Below are 20972 nucleotides of genomic sequence, written 5' to 3' on the forward strand. Positions count from 1 at the left end.
ATCATCTTCAGCGGTTTCTTCACGTGAATGTCATTTTCATTGTGTCAAGGCCAACACAAACGCAGGCAGACGAATGTAACTGCAGGCTGTAGTCGGCGCATACTCTCCACACACACGCACACACACTACAGCGAGGAAGAGGGCGAGGAACGGGGAGGGAGAGAGAGGGAGGGCTCGGCTGCTTTGCAAGAGAAAGAGAAAGCCTCAGCTAACCAACACAAGACAGCCAGGCTGCTAGCTGAACAGGGCAGCATGGCGGGGCTACGGGACTTCCAGCAAGGCAGCCACTGTCACAGGAAAACCTGGATTAATATACTACTCGGAATCCTACAGCTACTTTTGCCCTGCGTTCAGCACGGAGGGGCTCAGATGCAAGGTCTGGAGAAGTGCATTTTTCATCTAATAACGTTATTTCGCCACTCATTTGCGAAAAATGTCGGGTAGAACTGCCAGTACATTTACCGCGAGTTGACAGTGGACAAGTCGCTATGTGGCTATGCGAATACCGCTATGCTACTGTATCATGGTGCCAGTGCATTGTGGAGAGACGATTTATCATAAATGTTAGTTATTTTCTTTGGATGTTGGTGTTAATGTACATTCCTACACTGTCCGAGAGCTTTTTTGTGTGTCGCCCTACATCGAGCCCTTTTTCCTACAGTTCAGTTTCCTGTTCATAAACCAAAGCCATATTTCAGAGAAGTGTCGCGTTACAAAAGCAACTTCTCCAAATGCGTAACGTTTTACACTTGTCTTTATTTGAAAGAGGAACACACATTTTAAAGGGCTTTAGATGTACAGTTACTGTCTGGCAATCGGTTAGGATTCCTCTGTGTACATTGTGAGGATGTGTTTCGATCTTGGTAAGCTATTCTGGCTCCAGCTCCCCATTTAGTCCAATGCACGTCTTTGTCAGCCTTTCTCCAAGTTTACGTTGCCGAGCGTTGAAAAACACTCGTTTGCGCAATACATCAGTTTTACAAAACCGATGTAATCAAAGGGCAGAACGATTGGGGCTATCGGTATCAATGACAGCAAGCAAATGTGATGTTTTTGACTGTGCTTTCTCTACTCTTTCACATGTTTACACCGCCCTCCTTCTCTTCCTCCCCACCAAGCTCTGAGCCAAATGTCCACCAGCGTGGTCGAAGTCTGGCAGGCAGAAGATGCTGATCCGTTAGTCCCAGCTCAGGTAGGCTAAACAAAGAAAAACACATCGGGTTTGGGACTTGTCTGAAATGTCACTCGTCTTATCTCCATCCATCCTTTTCCGATCAGCAGAAAACCACATCAGGCACCACGCGTGCATGTTTCGGGTCGCCCTATTGTTTATGGTTTTGGCTCCAGTTTCCCACGTGCCCGTGAACCCATATCAGACAGCTATATCGTGAACGCAACGAAATGGACATTTCGCATTGTGTTGTGCAAATCTAGCACATAGATTGCATTTTGCCCGTAACGTGTGGATGTATTACCCGTGCACCGAGCTGTTCAAAACCGAGGCGGGAAGGATCTGCCAAGGGCCACACCACGAGCCACCTGCTAGATAGATGCCATGTGGCCCGTTGTTCGATGTCCCGTACATGATGTCCATTCAACAGTCTGAACAGCAGCCTATAGGCTGCATTCTAACTTCAGAAGTTGGGATGTAGGCTATACAGGATGTATACTATACAGGATGTATACTGTGAACAACCGCGTAAGATGTTGCTACAGTTAGTATGCACATTCTGTTCAAACCAGCCCTGGGAGGATATTTCATGCAATTGTATTTGCATGGATATTTTATTTGCATATCCATGTAAATACAATTGCATTTTGCATATTATTGTCTCACCCCACCGGCACACTTCGATAGTGTGCCATAGCCCAAAAGTTCCTAGATTCTGTGAATTTAAAGCAGTGCTTTGTCAGTGCTGCAGAGTCCTTTGCATTTTTGGGAGGAAGGGCTGTATAGGCTACTGCAGCTGAGTTATGTAACCCGAGAACACAAGACGCTATGTACAGCAACAGCATACTGTTTATCTTCATTATCTGTCGGTGAAGTCATCAGCTGACTCCTGTTACCAGGAGGAGTGGCAATATATATTTACAGTGTGTCTACAGTCATATTGCCCTCTACATATTGTAAATGGCATACACTATTTTAGCAAACCCAATCTGCACATTTGGGTCCCAAGAAGTCTACCTAAAACATTGAAGCATAAATGTATTTAAAAAAAAATAGCATTTTAAAAATTTAAAACAGAAAAGTTGCAGTTTTGGAAGTTGTAGTGTTATAGGCCTGTTAGTATGCATGCATTCAAAGGTGTAGTATGTATCACTAGTGTGTACAATGCAAAAGTAAATACAGTAAGTGACACTAGTTAGTATTGCAGGCTATTGCAACCTATTGGTTGGCAACTATGCAGTTTAAGTTATGGAAATTTCCATGTGGTTTGAAAGAAGTGCATGCATCACGTTCTTCAGCGACGGACAGACGCAGGAATTGTTGACATTCCTGGGTGTGTTTTGTCAGGATCAGGTAGAATTTTTCTACACTTTGATTGGACCAGGGTTGTACAGTGTGTGTGCGTGCACGCGCGTGCGTGCGTGAGGTGTTTGCAGCGATGGCAGTGATTGGGTAATACTCCCAAGACTGGTGCAGATATTGTTGGGTGGAGGATTTTAACAACCGATTGAGTTGACTCATGGTAAAGATATGGATTTGTTCTTCTGTGTAGTCCATTGGCCCCAAGTCTCCACGTCTGTGGTAACATGTAAAACTGGTTGATAGGGATGCCGCAGACTCTTTTGTTGATTTTGAAGAGCTTTCGTTTTTGGCCGAGTGCCAGTCTTCTGGGAGGGGTGCGAATGTAAAGTCTCTCCCTTCTGCAATATTACAGTTGTTCTAGGCACAGCGTTCCATGCCGGGGGACATTAAACAGGACCCCTGCGAACAGGAAATGGAAAATGAAACGGCACAATCACATCTTCACAACCTGTCAGCCAGCGCCAGCCTCCATTGGGGGATGGGGTTGGGGGGGGGGGGTATCTCCCTGCACAAGTAATTGCTGTACTTAACTCCCATTTGCTCGCCCCATCTTTCAGATATCCACACCCCTCTGCTCCTAATGGACTCTCCCTCTACACAGAAAAGCCAATGTACTCCCAAGCAGACCCCCCCCCCCCCCCCACCACCACCACCACCAATGTGACTGTTTCATGAAGTCATGTTCTAGCCAGAAGGCCCTCAGATAGTTCCTATGGAAACCGTATGCTCCTTGAGCATGCTAACCGTATGCATCCTCCTCCTTCAGCAAAACTGAAGCTCCAGATTACGCCCCCCCCCCACATTGTTGATGTGTATATGCTTTTAAAACAATTTACAACTGTCAGCTAATGTTGGGATTTAAGTGCTTTGCTCAAGGGCACAACGGTAGGCAATGATTGATGGGCAATCACTTGTCACGGCTCTCGAACCAGCGATGTTTGGGTCACTGGTCGGACGCCCTAACCCCAGGGCTAATATTTATCGATCAATTGATAAATAGAAAGACTACACAAGTACATTACTGAGCCTACATTACTGACCCTGGCTCCATTTCCTGTTCCATTCCGTTTCAAGGCCTAAACAGGAGACACACTTGGGTTAAAAAACGTCTACTTTACAGACAATTGTGGCTTTTACCTAGGCTAAACCTCATGACAAGCTTTAGGCTAAGCTGCTTCAAGACTTCAAGACGAGTGTTGTTGTACACACATCGAATCTCAATAGTAAAGGTGAGGTCCGCAGTGGCGTAGCGGTCTAGTGCGTTGGCGTCAACGGCTCGAATCATGATCTCGCCAGGTCCCCTTAGGGAGGGACACATTGGGCAGGCGCTCCCTGAGGGGGGTTAGTTTAACTCTGCTTGGGGACTCGTCGTGCCACAGCGACCCCTCAGCAGGTGTCGGAGTTACGGCAACGGGCGCCGAGGGGGGTCAAGGCGCTGAGGGAGTCTCCCTCTTTCGGGTAGCTGACCAGCGGGGTTGCGTGACAGATTCTCATTAGCAAGGCTGGGGATAATTGGACACTAGGTCGGGTGAATTGGCTACCAGAGAAAATGTGTGTGTGTGGGGTGGGGGGGGGGTCTTGAAAATAAATGTATATCATTTTGTAAAAAAGAAGAATCTCAATAGAAAGACATAACATCTGTGTTAATCGATGAAGTGTTTATGGAGATTTAACGTCCGCATGTTTGTTCTTTGACAGGTGGATGAAGAACAGAGAAACAGAGACGGCGTCCCGCTGGAAGACGGGTAAGACGTCCCACCTGGTCCCCCGCGGGGGAAAGCCACAAGCGTCTCTGTTCTTTCTTTTTTCTTGACGTTATCTCCCGCCATGACAAACAACCGCGGGCGACAAGAGGCGACTAATTGCCATCTGTGATCAGAAAGCGCGCTCCCCCGGCCGCCTTGCGAGAAACCGACCACTGCCTGACGGATAAAAGAAACAAAAGAGTGTGAGGAAAACAGATGAGGTGTGGGCAGGTAGGCCAGCTGCTTCTGAGGAAAAAATACTTCCGCCAGAAGTCCTGCAGGCGTGGTCAACTGTGGTGCGTGTGTGTGTGTGTGTGTGTGTTATAGATGAGAAGCGAGCGGAGGACAGGCAAGAAAAGGGTGTGTGTTGCGGAGCGAGGCGTACGCGTTCAGGCCTACTCATCAGTCAAGTTTTTTTTTTGCACGTCGTGTATTCGCAGGCCGATGGCTGATGGGGGATTTGAGCCCCGCAGAAGGCTTTCGAATGTCTCCGACCATACCAGTGTTGTTTATGTCGGTGTATGAGTGTGGGGGCGTGCACCGGAGAAGGAGAGCGGGGAAAGAGAGCGAGAGAGAGAGAGGGGAGAGAGAGAGAGTGAGAGTGAGAGAGAGAGAGGGGAGAGAGAGAGAGGAGAGAGAGAGAGGCACAGTACTACATTCCAGACTAATTTTAGAACTCCTTGTAAGAAAATGGAGTGGAGGTCTATCTGGCCTGGCTTGTGTTTCACTAGAATATATACACAAAGTCCGGTCTCCAGAAAAACATATAAAACGTATACGAGAAAAAATAGAATTAATTTCCACATGAGCAACTGTTATTACAGTGTTGGAACTGAATGTACAGAACGGAAGCCCACGTGTGTTGACAGTGACCCTGCTTGTAGTTGAGATAAGATAAATTTCCCTGGCAGCCATTGGAGAAGATGGAGAGAGAGAGAGAGAGGCAGCTTTGGAGAACTGAGTGATATGTGGTTGGTCTGGACATGTAAAAGTATCCCCCTCAAGTTGGGCAATCTTTTCCATTCACATAAGACCTATCGGTTCATTCACAAAATTAGCACCAAAAGCAACAGTACATTAATCTCACTATACACAATGCCTATTCTTGTTTTTTCTGCTTCATTAAATGCCTGTAGGCCTTGAGTATACTGTAACTGTGTTTGTATTTAAATAACTCCCCCAACAATGTCAGAGACGTCAACTGACAAGTCAGAACTGGTGATCTTCTCGTCTTAGCGGTCTCGGTTCTTTTTAAACCCCGGTCTAATATGTATCTGACGCTGTCATAGCTGCTGCTGCTACTGTTCAGTGTCAGCTTTCTTCGAAAGCCTCAACACCCACCCACGCTCACACACACACACCCACACATACACACGCACACATACACAGCCCAGCCCCCTGTGTACACAGCCTGTCACTAAAGCACAGTGACTGTCTACACTCGCACTCTCCTCTAAGCCCTAAAATGGATGAGCTTGTCTGCAGTGTTGGAGACCAGTACCAAGTTCCTAGCTTGTACACACCGTTGTCCATTCCTCTGGACATTTTTAGCTGCACACTACATATCTGTTATATCTCAAGTTAGATTGTGGATGGATTGTTTGGCTTTGACTAGCCACTTCAACTACAGTACAACAGTACTGACTCATTTTGGCGCAGTACTAAATTGAGGCCTGAATACAGCCTATAGCTAGGTTCTGATATGGCAACTTCGAGGTTAACATTTTAATAGCTTCATCTAGCGCGCCACTCCTCAACACTTCAGTAGCAATGCGCCCATCGGTAGGCTCCCATTGTTTGGTTAATCAGCAGCTATTATGAGCTAGCTGGATGCTAGCGCGGGCTCCATTGATTTAGCTGCGGGTTAGTTATCGATCAACGGCCCCCACCGTCGCCCAGTGTGACAGTGTCTCCAAGCGCAGGGAGGTGAAGGGGAAGTGGGGCTTGGCAGGGTTGGTTGACCCCCGCCCCCCCCCCCCCACACACACACACACACACCCCCGGGTCCTCCAGACACCCAGGCTGCCGGGCCTCTCGTGCCTGGGTTATCAGCCTCTTGGCCGGGCCGCCACCACTCTCCTCCCGCCTTGGAAAGCACAGCAGCCTGGAGATAGGGAGCGGGATTTGGGCCAGTGACCGCCCCCCCCCCCCAACAACCCCGCAGCGCATCACGCATTTCCTTCTCCATCCCGCCTTCATTCCCGCTAGAGCGCCGGAGGCGTCTCGGGACGGGGAGGGTTTGGCTACGATGACTCACCCAGCCGGCTCTGTCCGGGCGCATGGCGAAACTTATCGTCCTCCCCCAGGAAAGGCAGGCTCCGCCGACGGGCCTTACCGGATCAGGTGCACCGCGCGCCAGTCTACACACACACACGCACACACAAACACACACACACGCAATGAGTCATCATCCACACTGGAAGCCATATTATGGCACGGGCCCTGTCTTTCTTATGACAGCGCCTACACATGGCGGTCAGGTACGGTCTGCTATCAGGCTGGTGTACCGAGACAACAGTGCTAAGAAACGTCTGAGACGACGCGCTCTCTCAAGTACGACTATCTTACGTGCTAAATTCGAGTACGGGAGCCTAAATGGGACACCTGCACATCTGCAGAGTTTCACTTTTGCACTTTAAGGCCAGTGTTTTCAGTTTGAGACCCCGGTCGGAGCTGGAGGCTTGGTGCGTAGACAAGCTGCCTGCTATCTTCTTACAGCAGATGCACTGCGGTGAGCAGCGTCAGACAGTTGAGCTGTGTGTGTGTGTGTGTTTCTGTTTTTCTGGCTGTGTTTGTTCAGTTTGCTGCGTGTGTGTGTGTGTGCGTGGGTGTCTGCCTGTACAGTATGCATTATAGGAAAATGCACCAAGAGGACACGCATAGTGGTTAATGTGTGGCAACACACACACACACACACACACACACACATTTCTCTGTATAGAGACACAGGTGTCACATCAGTGGCATGGTACCATGACGAGAGGCATCGCAGTTTTTCAGCAGCTTTCCGTTCGTTTGACCTCAAAAGTAAGACTCTTCTTAAGTCTCTCACACAGCCGCCTAAGAGAGACGCAACATTGTTGACGCGCAGCGCGGCTCGTATCTGCGCCCGGGCCAGTCAGGACAGGCCTGGGAATTCATCTGGGCCCGAGGACCAACCTGCACAATAGGCCTGACATGATTGACCCAGCGATAGCGTTAGCGTTCACGTAACCATGGCGCGCTATCGGGACGCCGGAGACGCGGCGTCTCTGTTCCGAAGAGCGGCTGACCTATTTCCTCCCGGCGCCGGCCCTCCTAACCTCTCCCCCAGAGCACGCCGTCTGCTGGGTAAAACGAGGCCACCGCCGATGTTTACCTTATCGGGCTGAAGATCCAAAGCGGGTCAGATGACGACGGCAGAGGCGCGACTTGTTATTGGGGTTACAGAAACCTCAAGAGATGGTCCCGTGATCAGCTCCGTGTGGCGGCGCTCTGTTGAACACGGATACGCGGCTCGTACGAAACACCGATCTCCGCCTGCAAAGAGTTTTAAAACACCATGCATGCATGCGTTTGATCACTGACGTTATCACGTTTTTGCTTGTGTGCCGGGCAACATTCGACCGTTGTTATAACCACGTAGGAAAATGCTGAGTTTGCATATGCCTCCCCATTCAGCCAACATGTTGCGAACCCGGCGTCACACAACACGCCAGGGTCACTCAACAAACCTTCGGCCTCTTTTACAAATCATTATCGCATTCAACGCTCAGCACTGTGGAATGATGATAGTTCTTACTTAGCCAGCACTAAGCCATTACAGATGAATTGCCAGTGTGGACCTGAATGAAGCGAAGTGGGGAAGAGGGTTGGGGGGGGGTGTCATTTGAGTTCTTCCGTTCAGTAGCCCACCGTCACCACACAACAATAACGTGAGTTTGATCCGTCCCAACATCCTTTTCAGAATCACGTCTCATCGTCTTGTCAACCACCGTCGCGAGTCAAGCTCCAGATGGCCCACGTCACGGCGGTTTCCTCAGACTAGGAGTGAAGAGGGTGCAGGGGGGGGGGGGGGGGGGTGCTCGTTGACCTTTCACCTTTGACCCCTTCCCCTTACAAACACACACACTCACGCGTCCGCAAACTCAACACACGGCCCCCCTTCCACCTCGGCGAGCAGCGCAAGGCGTAACGCTATCTGACAAGGTAGGAATTAACTGGCGGCCGCGAGCGGGGTCAGAGAGAGAAAGCAAATGTTACGTAATGGAGACATTGTCGGTCCTCGGGCTGCTAGGGTCACTGACGAGTATGTGAACGTACAGTAGAGTCTCTCTTCTGTATTCAGGCACGGTTCATTGGTCCGTCCAGTGCTGAGATAGCAGATGGCGTGTCACACATTCTCACAGAGGAAGAGCGGCCAACATTGGAGTCTGGAGCGCAGTGCTTCTGGAATGGTTGCAAGATGTTCTGAATGGGGTTTCTGCTCGGTTCATTTGAAGTCTGTGGAGGCTTAAATGAATCATCTGGTGGGAAAGAGGGTTCAAGGGCACATTTTTATAATATTTAACATGTTTGACTTTACCAGAAAGGAACCGTTTCAGGGGAAGTGATTTAACAATGAGGAAGCTTGGGGATGTTGCTGGATTCTGGTTTCTCAACATGATTATTCTTACCTTACATGGCATGTTTGTGCAAAGACTGACTCGCCGAGGCGTTTCTCTATTGGCTTTTTTAGCTGTTGGCTAAACTTGTTCACGTGTTCACGAAGAACATTGCACAAATGACCAGGATATGTTGCGTGTTGATGACCAGATTGTCCCTCTTTCTTCTTCACAGTTGCTCCAAAAGTTGCACCCTCACCCCCCCCCCCCTCCCGGGGATCAAGTAGCCTACTACTACTACTACCAACTAGCCCGATCAAGTTTTATTTTTATTTTTATGGCAAACTGCAGGCATAAACCTATGCGGAACGGTATTAAGACCTCAGCGATATGAACGCACGTTATCATCTCTCCTTTCGAACTATGAACATGGACCTTGAGTGCGATCTTTGAACATTACGTCACAAGATGGACGTTAAATCCCGTCTGAATGAGCTGCCTCTAAATAGGGCGGATGACGGCGCCTGGACGCCGCGCTCCGTATGACCAGGCGTCAGTCAGCCGGCCTCGGGGCAGGTGAACGCCCATCCCCCTCTCGCTGCAGTCTTTTTTTCTTTTTTATTGCCCCGCCCGCCACAGCGGAGAGGGCACAGCCGTGTGTGAAGTCTCCGCATATAGCTGCTGAGTCAGACTCTGGCATACACACACGCACACACACACACACACACACACACAGATACACACACACAGGCACTTAGCACTGATCGAGCGAAGCAAACTCCCTCGTCTTCGCCCGGATGAAGAGTGAGGTCATTCTGTGGTTGGCTGACTGGTTTGTGGCCTGACTGAGCCATGCTAAACCAACCTGCAAACAAAAAGGAACGCTAACATCCCCGAGTCCAAGCTGGTTTCTGACTAAGGGGGAGGGTGATGGTGGGGGGGGGCACCGCGTAACCAAAACGAACGGTCTCCTCGGTCAACGACGCGTCGCCGAGATGCGCTGCTGACAGCCAGCGAATAAGATATGATTAATATTGAATGACGAGTTACCTCAGGTTCCAAGAGACCCAGCACAGCTTTTTCATAGTGGCCTAAAAAACATCAGCCTAAATGTTCCCTGCTCTCTCTCTCTCTCTCTTCCTCCTCGTCTCTTATGAAAGATGGATAAAGAGCCATGTTTGAACCTTTCTAAGGCTGTGTAGGAGGTGTTAAGCCTTTCTTATGCGAGGGCGGGCGTGACGTTTTCTGCCTTTATGTTCTCCATTTTCTCTTCCCTCCTATTTCTTCTCTCGCTCCGTAGCTCCATATCTTTCCTCTCTCTCTCACGCTCCTTCACTTATTCTTTCTCCTCCTCCTCTGTTCTCTCCTCTCCGACAGAGATGGCCCAGTGCGAAGCTGACAGATGAGGGGGAGGTGCTAATTTTCACACCTCCTGCCTGTCCTCCACCCACTCCCCTGCTCTCTCCCTCCGTCCCCTCCCTTTCTCCTCTCTCTCCCTCTCTCCCCTCCCTCTCTCATCTCTCTCCCTCCATCCTCTCCCTCTCTCTCCCTCCATCCCCTCCCTCTCAGTCCCTCCATCCCCCCTCTCTCTCTCCCTCACTCCCTCTCTCTCCATCCACCCTCTCTCTCTCCCTCCCTCCTTCCCTCTCCCTACATCCCCTCCCTCTCTCTACCTCCATCCTCTCCCTCCATCCACCCTCTCTCTCTCCCTCCCTCCCTCCCTCCCTCCCTCTCCCTACATCCCCTCCCTCTCTCTACCTCCATCCTCTCCCTCCATCCACCCTCTCTCTCTCCCTCCCTTCCTCTCTCCCTCCCTCCCTCCATCCCCTCCATCTCTCTACCTCCATCCTCTCCCTCCATCCACCCTCTCTCCCTCCCTCTCTCTCCCTCCATCCTCTCCCCTCCCTCCCCTTTCTCCTCTCCAGCTTCCTTGTCGCCGGCCAAGTCACGTAATGCTGTTCAGCCCTCTGCAAATAGACTTGAACCACCATGATCACCAACAACAGCGCTCCCAGTGTTTACTTAATCCCGGCGGGCAGAGGCGCAGGGCTTAAACGAAGAAGTGGTTATTACGGCGGATATCTCATTTGCGGTCACGTTCGTGTTTGCGTTAGTATTTGTGTCACAAAGCAGTTTCCTCTGGATTAGGCTGCAGGTCCCCAGGTGTAGTAGCAGCGTTGCCGTGTTAAATGTGTTCACCGATTGATTGTTTGTCAGCGTCCGTCAATTATTGTTATTCACTTCCCGTTTGGCCCTTACGCTTCGTTCCGTTTCATCCATTAGACCCATGTCGACTTATTGTAACGATCTTACAACAAAGAACTAGGAGACGCGAACAGTCTGGCCCTCCTGGATGTAATAAGCACTTTCTGGCCTTCTGTTCCCCCAGCGTCACGTCGTCGTCTAGAGCCCCCGAAAACCCTTTATCTCGCCACAACACGCGCTCAATCAGCAAGAACAGAGGGAGCCAGGAGGCTAATAATTAAGTGCGCTGGGCCGAGGCTTTCATATTATAATGTGTACTTAGGCTAGCTTCTTTGTTTACCCCTGGATATATTTCCCTTTCTCTCCTGCCATCTTTCTCTCCTCTTATCTTTCTCTTCTCTCTTTCTCTCCCTCTTCTCTCTGTCTTTCTCTCCGTGCGCCCCCCTCCCTGGGACTCGCCGCTGGGCTAATTAGCTAGCGCAGACCGTGCTAACGCCAGAGCTATCTTCCCCTCTACAGGCTGGTCGTTGGAGCTTTGAAACCAGACACCCAATCACTGAGCTCGCCCGGGCGAGGGGAGCTGGGTACAAGACTCGCTGCGCAATTAAGTAAAACCGTCGCGGCCGCCGGCCTCCGAGCACTATCTCCCCGCCTCGCTCCCCGTCTCTGTATTCACACCTCGTCGTCACTCCGTAGCTCGCCCGTCTCAGAGCGGGCTTGGGGAGGGAGCGGTCGCTCGAGGGAACCCTTCCCCGAAAATGGCTTCTTGCAGCCATCCGTGTCAGCCTGATAATGCCTGGAGGTTTGTGGACGGTTACCGCGGTCGGGTTCGGCAACTCGTCTCTGCTTCAGTGTGTTTGTTCCCCCGCTGTCAAAACCGGGCCTGAGTTTCGTTCCAGTATTTGTAGTAGCTGCCCTCGCGCTTTGACGTTGGCGCTAGATTACGCTTGGGGTCGCTTGCTTAGAAAGGTCAATGGAGATGCCCTTACAAGTAAGTCAAGCTGTAAGTCGCTTAGGTCTGCTAAATGACTGTGATGTAGTGTTACTCTAACACGTCAATTTCATGACTTTTGATGGACGAAACAAGGGCTGTCAAAGGCTTGAATAAAACCATGCCACCGTCAACAGCATTGGCCCTATTCGGACCTTGAGGAGGGCACAGCATATGAGGTTTATCACTGCCAGCTCGCCTGTTATAAGACCCCCTGTGGTTCACACACAGATCACAGCATCAGGAAGGAGGGGGCGCTCAAAATTCAAATCACCTCCGACTTGCTTCTGTCTGGAGGGGAAGTAGAGGTGATCTTGATATGTTCTGATTCTTTGATCTCCTGCTCAGCCCTTTGTGTGCTTGTGTAGCCTAGTGTGTGAAGCTCGCTCTATCTCTTCCTCTCTCTTTTCCTCTCTCCCTATCTCTCTCACTCTCACTTCCTCATTCTCTCTCTCTCTTCCTTTCTCCTTTTATCTCTCTCTCTCCTCCTCATTCTCTCTCTCTTCCTTTCTCCTTTTATCTCTCTCTCGACTCCGTTCGGTGATTCTGTGACATTTGAGTGGCGGAGACGTGGCGTGCGGTAGAGATGTGAATGCACAATGCAGCTCAGTATCCAATGAGAATTCAATTTGCAGTCGTGTAAATACGTCTCTTTCTGGCAGACCCCTCCATCACTTCGGCGGTAGCGAGCTGTTAAATCTGTCTGGCGAACCTCCCTCGAACCTTTTCTCGTGAAAATGTAGCTCGTATGAAAACGAAAGACGCACTGTGTTCATTGTGCCCCCCCCCCCCCCCCCCCCCCCGCAGCACAAATGCAAATGTTTTCACCTATGGGGGGAACGTGTTCCAGCAACGCTAGAACGTGTTCTAGCAACGAGAGTGTGTCAGACACTCCCCTCACGGAGACGGTATCTGTAGAAGCTGGGAGGGCGCCCAACCCACTCTCTCCTCGTTTCCTCTTTCTTATCTGACCGACGGCGGCCTCTGCAGAGATATCTTGGAGGCAGCTTTTTTTTATTTATCGTCGGTAAAACAAAAACTCTTCTCTCATAAGTCCTCGAGGACGTGCCAGTGTATCTCGTCTCTGCCCAGGAAAACAATGTGAAACCACCGAATGCAAAGTCTTGTCTTGCCCACAGATAAGAACCACAGATAAGACTTCAGCCGAGGCCCCTGGTGATATTTCACTTTGCTGCAGCCCTTGGCTTGCTTGGTGCAGACTAGGACTAGCTGTGGCTGGTCTGGAGAGAGAGAGTTATTAAGAACTAAGGTTTAATCATCATATTACCTCAGTCTCTCTCAGGACCAGCGCTGGCTAAATGAAGGCCCTAGGCTACGCTCTTTATTAATACGCTGACAGGCTGTGAGTCACCGGGGTACCTATCTACCAATGTGTCTCGGAATGTGTCTGCAAGCGCAAGCACAAAAAACGCCCGTTCTGCTCAGAGGCAGGCTTCGTTCCGGTTTATTTCCCAGATCGAGGGCGGATAGCCCCGGCGCCGCGCTTTTGCGTACCGCTCGTTTTTTTTTCTTTCCAGCGTCAGCGCGACGGCACGGGAGCCGGCGGGGGGGAGAGAGGAGGTTTCCCCCGCCCCTAATGGGCCGGCGTAATCGCGCGGTCAACACACAGCCCCGATGCCATTCCTCGCTAATAGCCTCCCCTAACTCCCGACCCCCGCCCCGCCCCTGTGCCCAGCCCCGTGGCCAGAGTGTGAACCCTCTTCCTTCCTACCCACCCCCCCCCCCACACACCTCCATATCCCTCTCCCCCCTCTGTTCTCTGTTTACACCGCTGCTCGTCCGCTAGCTGGCCCAGGATGCCAAAAGTAGCTTGGACAGTTGGCTGGCGGCGGCGACTGGCTGTGAGGAGACGTTTGTATAATGTGAAAAATCGTGCCCGGGGGGTGGGGGTTAGAGGGGGGTATATAGCCGCGCGGCTGTTTTACCCCTCTGCTAATGACCGCGGGAGGGAAGCTGCCAGGCACACAGTTCACGCCCCGCGCACAACCGCTCGAAGCCAAAGCGTCCTTCGAACGTCGGACTAAATTCAGACTTTCGTCACTTCGTTTTGGCCCAAGGGCGGTGTGGTGGCAGGCCTCGATCTGACTTCAGCAACGAGAGAGAGAGAGTGTCTGTTGAAGGTATCTAAAGTCGACTTCCTGGAGGACAGCGATGAGAACAGAAACAGGAAGTGATGATAGACAACCGGTGTTCCAGGTCCAGCGCGCGAGACACCTGGATAGGACGCGCGGTGCATCACCGCCCTCCAGGAAGGCGGTGGGCGCAACAGCGCGTCCTGTACTGTCTGAACCGCCCTATCCGAGGGTTTGGAAACCTTCCTTGCAACCGCTACACATGCCGGGTGTTGTAATTGCGTTTCCCCCCCACAAGGAATATCCCACAAGCCTGTCATTGCGAAGTCTGCTTTCGTTCTGACTTGGTTTAAGGGCCGTTTCCCCCCGCGTCTGCAGGACGACGATTGGTGTCAGCAGATTTCACAGATTGACCAATGAACTTTGAGCTCCCGATTGCTGGGTCTTGGTTTCAGAGTCCTGAGGAGAGAATCGCTGGCTTTTCTCTGACCTCTGCCATCATCAACCTGGCCAACAGCTGTGTGAGCCGTCTGTCGACAGGATCAGATCACATTCCCACACACACACACACACACACACACACCTCCGTGCAGCTGCCACCTCCATGCAGTGCGGCCCCCTTCAGAGGGCTCATTAGGACAGGACGTCGCACTCGGCCACCATGACCAACCATAGCAGCAGCCGAGGGCCAGCGATGACCTCGCTCCTCACACCAGCCATCAGACACACAGGAGAGTGTGTGTGTGTGGTGTTATTTGTTTTGCTACTGTAGATTGCAACATTAATGTGTGTGTGCGTGCATGTTTCTGTGTGGTGTTATTTGTTTTGCTACTGTATTGCAGATTGTGTGTGTGTGTGTGTGTGTGGGTGCGTGTGGATGTTTCTGTGTGGTGTTGTTTTGCTACTGTAGATTGCACTTTAATGTGTGTGTGTGTGTGCGTGGATGTTTCTGTGTGGCGGGCGGGGGTGGGGGGTTGTTGAGAGCATCTGGCTGACCGTCTTTCTCAGTAATTACACTGATCCGTCTCACATCGTGTCTCTCATGGTCTCCAACGTCGGAACACGGTCTTTCCATTCCGTAAGCCGCCCCCTTTTCTCACGCTAGGGTAGAACCTGGGCTGTTTTATTTGTTTCATTTAGCGTCATAACTTATTTAAGAACTGCAACCGAGTGAGACGCCCATTAGTTTCACATCTCTGACAGCGTCTCTCTCCGAGTGAGACGCTCGAGATCCCACAGCATCCTGTTGAAACGGTGTAGCGTGTGATTGGCTGTTTTTCTTTCGGAGGGCTTGCGTGCAGTGCAGGGTGCAAAACAAGCAACCTGTTTTCTGTACCCAGTATTTCAATGGACCAGGAACATTTTATACCTGGCCACCTCCCACCTCTATATGAGTTTTTAGTGCCCAAACCATTGTGTTGGATGTTGTTTTGTCTTGAGTGTGTGTTTTGAGGACAGTGAACACAATACAAAAGGATGCCCTGTCCGCAACAGGACGCTGCCGGCCAAATGACTGCTCCTCCATCTGAAACTGAATAGCCTCGCCGAAAGCTCGGCCCAAAGACCGGCTCGACAATAGACTTTGTAACCTCTTGTTTGGAAATTGAATACTCCTGTAATGGGTTTCAGAAAGGGTGTGGAGAGCACGTTTTCATCCGAACACGAGACATCTGAGAGGACGCTCTTAATGAAGCACGGCCATTGTTCTTCTTCTTCTCCTCGTTTCAGCTGGAGATCCCGTGCCAACAGGGTGTGAAATGGGCCCGGGGAACGATGGCGTCCATTTAATCTCCATAATTCATCATCTCTGACACTGTCACTCTCCCTTATCTTTTTGAGAACTCCATTTTCTCCTTCCTTCTTTTGTTTTTTTGTCTTTCACGAGCGAGCGCTCGAACGCGCCGACATCGCCGCCGTCCGCGTCGTCGAGCAGGAAAGTCGGCATTTTGCTACGGTCGCCCGAGGCGCCTCGTCGCGGCCGAGCAGCGGGAGGTTTAGCCGCGGACGAGAGGGGCGCGTTCTTTAACGTTCCGACGACGCCAAAACACTTAATCTCTCGGCTCACCGCTCCGTATCAAAGACCCTTTGTAACCCATCTAGCCGATGTCCTCGGGGCCCAGACGTTTATATGTCATCTCTCTCTCTCTCTCTCCCTCTCCCTCTCCCTCTCTCTCCCTCTCTCTCTCTCTCTCTCAGCTCCTCTCCATGGGAGAACGGAAGGCCGCTGCGCTTCCAGCCCCCAGCTCTGGAGTTCGGGACGCAGTAAGTACCTCTCTCTCTCTCACTTCCTGGTTCACCCCCCCCCCCAGGTCCAGGTCTCATGAACACCAGGCGATGTGCTCTCACTCTGAGCCCCGCCCCAGCCTGCCGCCTCACGGGGCCTAAACGGACCCGGCAGCGCCGGGCGTCCACCTCGGAAGAGTGATGTGGAAAAACACGGTCTGAGGCAGAAGCACAGTATATAGCCCACAACCTCCGTTTCACCCCGACTCTGGTTAGCGTCACCCAGAGCCCCTCAGAAACACCTCGCTAGACAGTGACTCGTCGCCCCGCGGACGGCGAACAGCACCGGGGGGGGGGGCTTCTTCGTGTAGAGCGGAAGACCCCTAAAACACTCCTCATCACTGGGAATCAGGGGGACAGACGAGAGATGACCAAATATGGCAGTCTCTCTCAGTCTCTCTCTGTTTTTCCCAGCAGAGTGGGGCTGGCTGGGGGAGGGCCTGCCCTCAGCCCAAAGGTTAAGAACTCCTTCGTTTAGCCTCCCGGCTTCGCCAGCGACCAGAATAGCAGGCGCTTTGTTGTGCTTGGACGGCCCGCTCCCAGGGCCGCTATCGGGAGGGGAAACATGGAGGCCGCTCGTGTTTGCGTGACATTGTTTGTGGACTCTGAGACCCGTTCACATTTTGACTCCACACGCAGTTTGTTTTACAGAACAAGTGAAAGTTTTACAATTATTATTGTTTTTGAAGTGCAATGACCATTGCATCTTGTTTGCATATTATGTCAAGACAAGTATTCTTAAATGACATTTGAAATAATTATAATAAATAAATACTTTTTTAATGATAATTTTTTTCCCTCATACAAGATGCACAGTGCGTTTGTGGATATACAGTACCCGACAAAAAAAACAACAATAGGATCCTTTAGTGTGGTCTCCCGAAGCTTATCACTAAAAACAGCATTCACGATTACAGCGTCGAGTCCCACGCCCTGGTTTAGCGGCTGGCGCCGACACTCGCAGCGCCCAAAACCACAATGCCCTCAGAGCACGGCAGCAGTCACACACCTGACCAGGGTGTTGTTTTGCAACGCTATCTGGACCCGGTGGGGCTGTCCTGAGCAGGCCGGGGGCAGGCATGCACAAACACACTCCTATTGACTCTGGCTGTTTAATGACATCAGGGTTTGCTGGCCTGCAGGCTCACAGTCCAGTCCACGTGCCTCCCTGGACCCCCCCTCTCCTCCCAACTGTCAACAGACACACATCCCCCCGCCCCCAGCCCAAAATGCCCTGTAGAAAACTTGTCCCCAACACCGGTACAAAAAAAACATAATGTTGAAACAGAACAGCTGATGGAGTGACTGTGACAATTTTCAAGTTTATTGAAACGGAGCGCTCCGCTCACTGCTGCCACCTTGGTTAGGGTCGTACGCTAAATATTTCTAAGTCATACCCACAACGCGTGTCACAGTTTATGGCTATTGCAGGAAAAGCAGGAAATAGGGGTTACACATTGGCCATATGAGTTCCATTCTTGTGGTTATTACATCACTAGGGTCGTTAACGTCGCTCATTTGAAGGAACCGGCACCTGCCGTGTTCCACGCTCTCCTCTTTGACCTGCTGGTTTTGATGTAGTTATCGGTGAGGGATCTCGTGTGGAGAGTGACATTTTGTAGGCCTCGACCCCCAACTTTCATCTCAGGCCCTTTTTGATACCGCAAAGGGTTCAGAAAGAAAGGCTACACTCACGACGCTAAGGCGCTAAGCGCAGCGCTAAAGGTCAGCTCGCGCCTTTCAATGGCCGACTTGTCTCCCTTTAGTCTTTTGTGGATCATGGGACGTAGGCCTGTGTGTTTGTCTGGCTCTGATGAAAAGCCAGGTTACTGTCAGATGGGAATGATTTTGTATCCCTGTCCCAACTTGTTTCTGTAGGTGAAAAAGAAGTGCTAGTGTGCTCAAACAAAATACTTCGCCATGTCGGATGATGACTATCTTTCATGTTATCTTGATTCAAGTTTTTATTTATCCCCCAGTGTTCATAGGCATTGCTTGTCTGTTCCGCCCAACATCATCTAAAATATGTAACTTTTCAACCTGTACAATTACTATGGTTGGTTAGTGTCATCTTACTGAGGTTTAATTCTTAGCGAGCAGCTGCCTACTTTAGCAACTCCAGGAATACTGTATGTGCGCTATGTTGGGGGAGGAATGCTAGGTGCTCATGCTGAATGTGTCTCTGTGCGTGTGTCCTGTCTCTGTAGGCCACTGGGGCTGCCAAGAGCTGAAACCATATACATACACAACCCTAGTCAGGAACTCCCAGTCACGCTGCTGGCAATGTTTACATCCAGCAGACATTTTCACATGCCTTCCTTCCACAGAAGGGTAAGTGTGTGCGTGTGTGTGTGTGTGCGCCTTCTCTCTAACTCGATTACAACCACCCACCCCCCCCCCAATTCTCGCCCGGTCAACCTTCAAACCCCCCCCCCCACCTTGCTAGTGTCGGTCAGCAGTCTTTTGCTCTTTTCTTATCTTTCTCTCTCTCTCTCTCTCTCTCTCTCTCTCTCTCTCTCCCCCCTCCTTTCTCCTTCTCATGTCAGTCCCTTGGGTCACCCGTACGTCTTTCACACCACAATTGAAACCCACAGCATTTCTGCTCTCTGTCTTAAAAGGAAACCAGACACAACAATACCTGCCTCTTCCTCTCTAAATACCTCATATGATGATTTAAAAAAAAAAAAAAAAAACATGTTTTAGTTTATTTGTCAGGGACGATGCAAACAACATTGTAGCAGGTTAGAAACTTGAAACAGATGCATAAAGGATTTCTAGCCAAGGCTAATTTGCAATCCCTGTCCCTGGTTAGACTTTTCTACTCTAAAATAGTCATGACATCATCATTACGAAAATAAAAAATATAAAGGATGGCACATAAACAAGAATTAAAATACTTCACGCAATACATATCACACAATACAATACAATATCTACATTACATTACACCACATCTGTGTTTGTAGGTATATGTGTGTGTGTGTCTGTGTGCATGTGTGTGTGTGCCGTATGGTCTAAATGAATGCATGTCTGTGCACGATTCCTCTCATCTTAATGTATGTTGGCTTATGTGTGCATGTGTGTTATGATAATCAGTGGTAATCAGTGATATCACTGGTGCCTCACACCAGCCAGTACTACACCTTTAAAACGGGAACCTTTAAATGTCTAGCTGAGTACTTAGGACTGGAATGAAGAACTGATTTGCACTGATAAGGTACTGTAAGGACAAGCTATAACAAGAATTCCAATGTTCTTGTACCTGTACGTGTTACTCATGGCAAATAAACGCTCTGTTCTTTTCTATTCTGAACTGAATTGAACCCCTACATTCTAAAGTTTTTTTTCCCCTCACATCTGACGTGTCGGACATCCGATTGGGATCTCGTCTGATTGGTGGAACTGGGGAAGCCTAACCTTTGACCCTGCGTCTCCCCCTGCTCCAGGTGATCCCGCCCCGAGGGAAGGCCTCGTTTAAACTGGTCTTTCTCCCCACGGAGGAGGGCGACGTAGAAAACTCTTTATTTATAAACACGTCAGCCCATGGCGTGCTGTCATACCAGGTCAGTCACGCGTCACACCGGGTCAGTCACATGACCCACACGTCAGGGCCGTTACGTAACTCTAGGATAAAGAACCAGTCGTGTTGTGTTAAGATGGTCCACCACAGCTCGATATGCGCTGTAACCCCTGGCTTAAATGTAAACACCCAGGACAGCGTTTGCTCAGTAGCTTTAAAGACAGCCAGCTTTTAAATGCTCTGCGTGTTTTTCCGAGTACGAGTATCCCTTTAAATGGTGTTGTCCCTGTCTCAGGTATTTGGTGTGGGCGTCCGCCAGGGCTCCTTAAAGGCCCAGAGGAAGGACAGCCGGCTTTTATTTCCTCACATCCAGAGCATTAAGCTGACCCAAACTCAGGTAGGTTTGTTTGCGTGTGTGTGTGTGTGTGTGTGTGTGTGTGTGTTTGTGTGTGTGTGTGTGTGTGTGTGTGTGTGTGTGTGTGTGTGTGTGTGTGTGTGTGTGTGTGTGTGTGTGTGTGTGTGTGTGTGTGTGTGTGTGTGTGTGTGTGTGTGTGTCTCTGTTGTGAGACCATGCAGTGACATCTGATGGCAAGGATCAGTTGACCTCCCCCTCCACTGCCAGCCATGATAGTGAGATAGCACAACACATAAACACACACACACACACATATACACAGCATAATACACACCACACACATGCATTCACACTTGCACACAGTCACATATATAGAACTGCAGTCTATATACACACACTTACAATTAATCCCACTATACACACACTTGTTGACTTGTGTGACATTCTCACCAAATTCACTTTTACATTCCTGACACACTGGCAGCACTTGCGTACGTCTCTAGGGATATGCAAAGACACACAGATGCGCGCACACACACACACTCGCACCCACATTCAAAAACAAACAAGTGCGGTAGTGAAAGCGTGTGCGAGGAAGGCTGGCTCAGAGGAAGGCTGGCCAACGCAACAGGAAGTGGGGCGACATTTGCAAAATGTCAGCCGC

General features: G+C 50.4%; 1 protein-coding gene across 3 annotated transcripts in view; it reads left to right on the forward strand.

The window, feature by feature from the left end:
- Nucleotides 1–252: 252 nt before the first annotated feature.
- The window catches only part of tmem131l (transmembrane 131 like), a gene marked incomplete at its 5' end in the record, with an annotated part of 37810 nt that continues 17090 nt past the window's right edge, over nt 253–20972 (forward strand). For all 3 annotated transcript variants that reach the window (XM_084454291.1, XM_084454289.1, XM_084454290.1), the window contains 7 exons: nt 253–376; nt 1119–1192; nt 4232–4278; nt 16347–16412; nt 18641–18764; nt 19880–19996; nt 20249–20350. In XM_084454291.1, the coding sequence (XP_084310417.1) occupies nt 253–376; nt 1119–1192; nt 4232–4278; nt 16347–16412; nt 18641–18764; nt 19880–19996; nt 20249–20350 (654 nt within the window). The remainder of the gene's footprint in view (nt 377–1118; nt 1193–4231; nt 4279–16346; nt 16413–18640; nt 18765–19879; nt 19997–20248; nt 20351–20972) is intronic.

The sequence above is a fragment of the Borostomias antarcticus genome (assembly GCF_949987555.1).
Source record: "Borostomias antarcticus genome assembly, chromosome: 20".
In the NCBI taxonomy this organism is placed as follows: Eukaryota; Metazoa; Chordata; class Actinopteri; order Stomiiformes; family Stomiidae; genus Borostomias; species Borostomias antarcticus.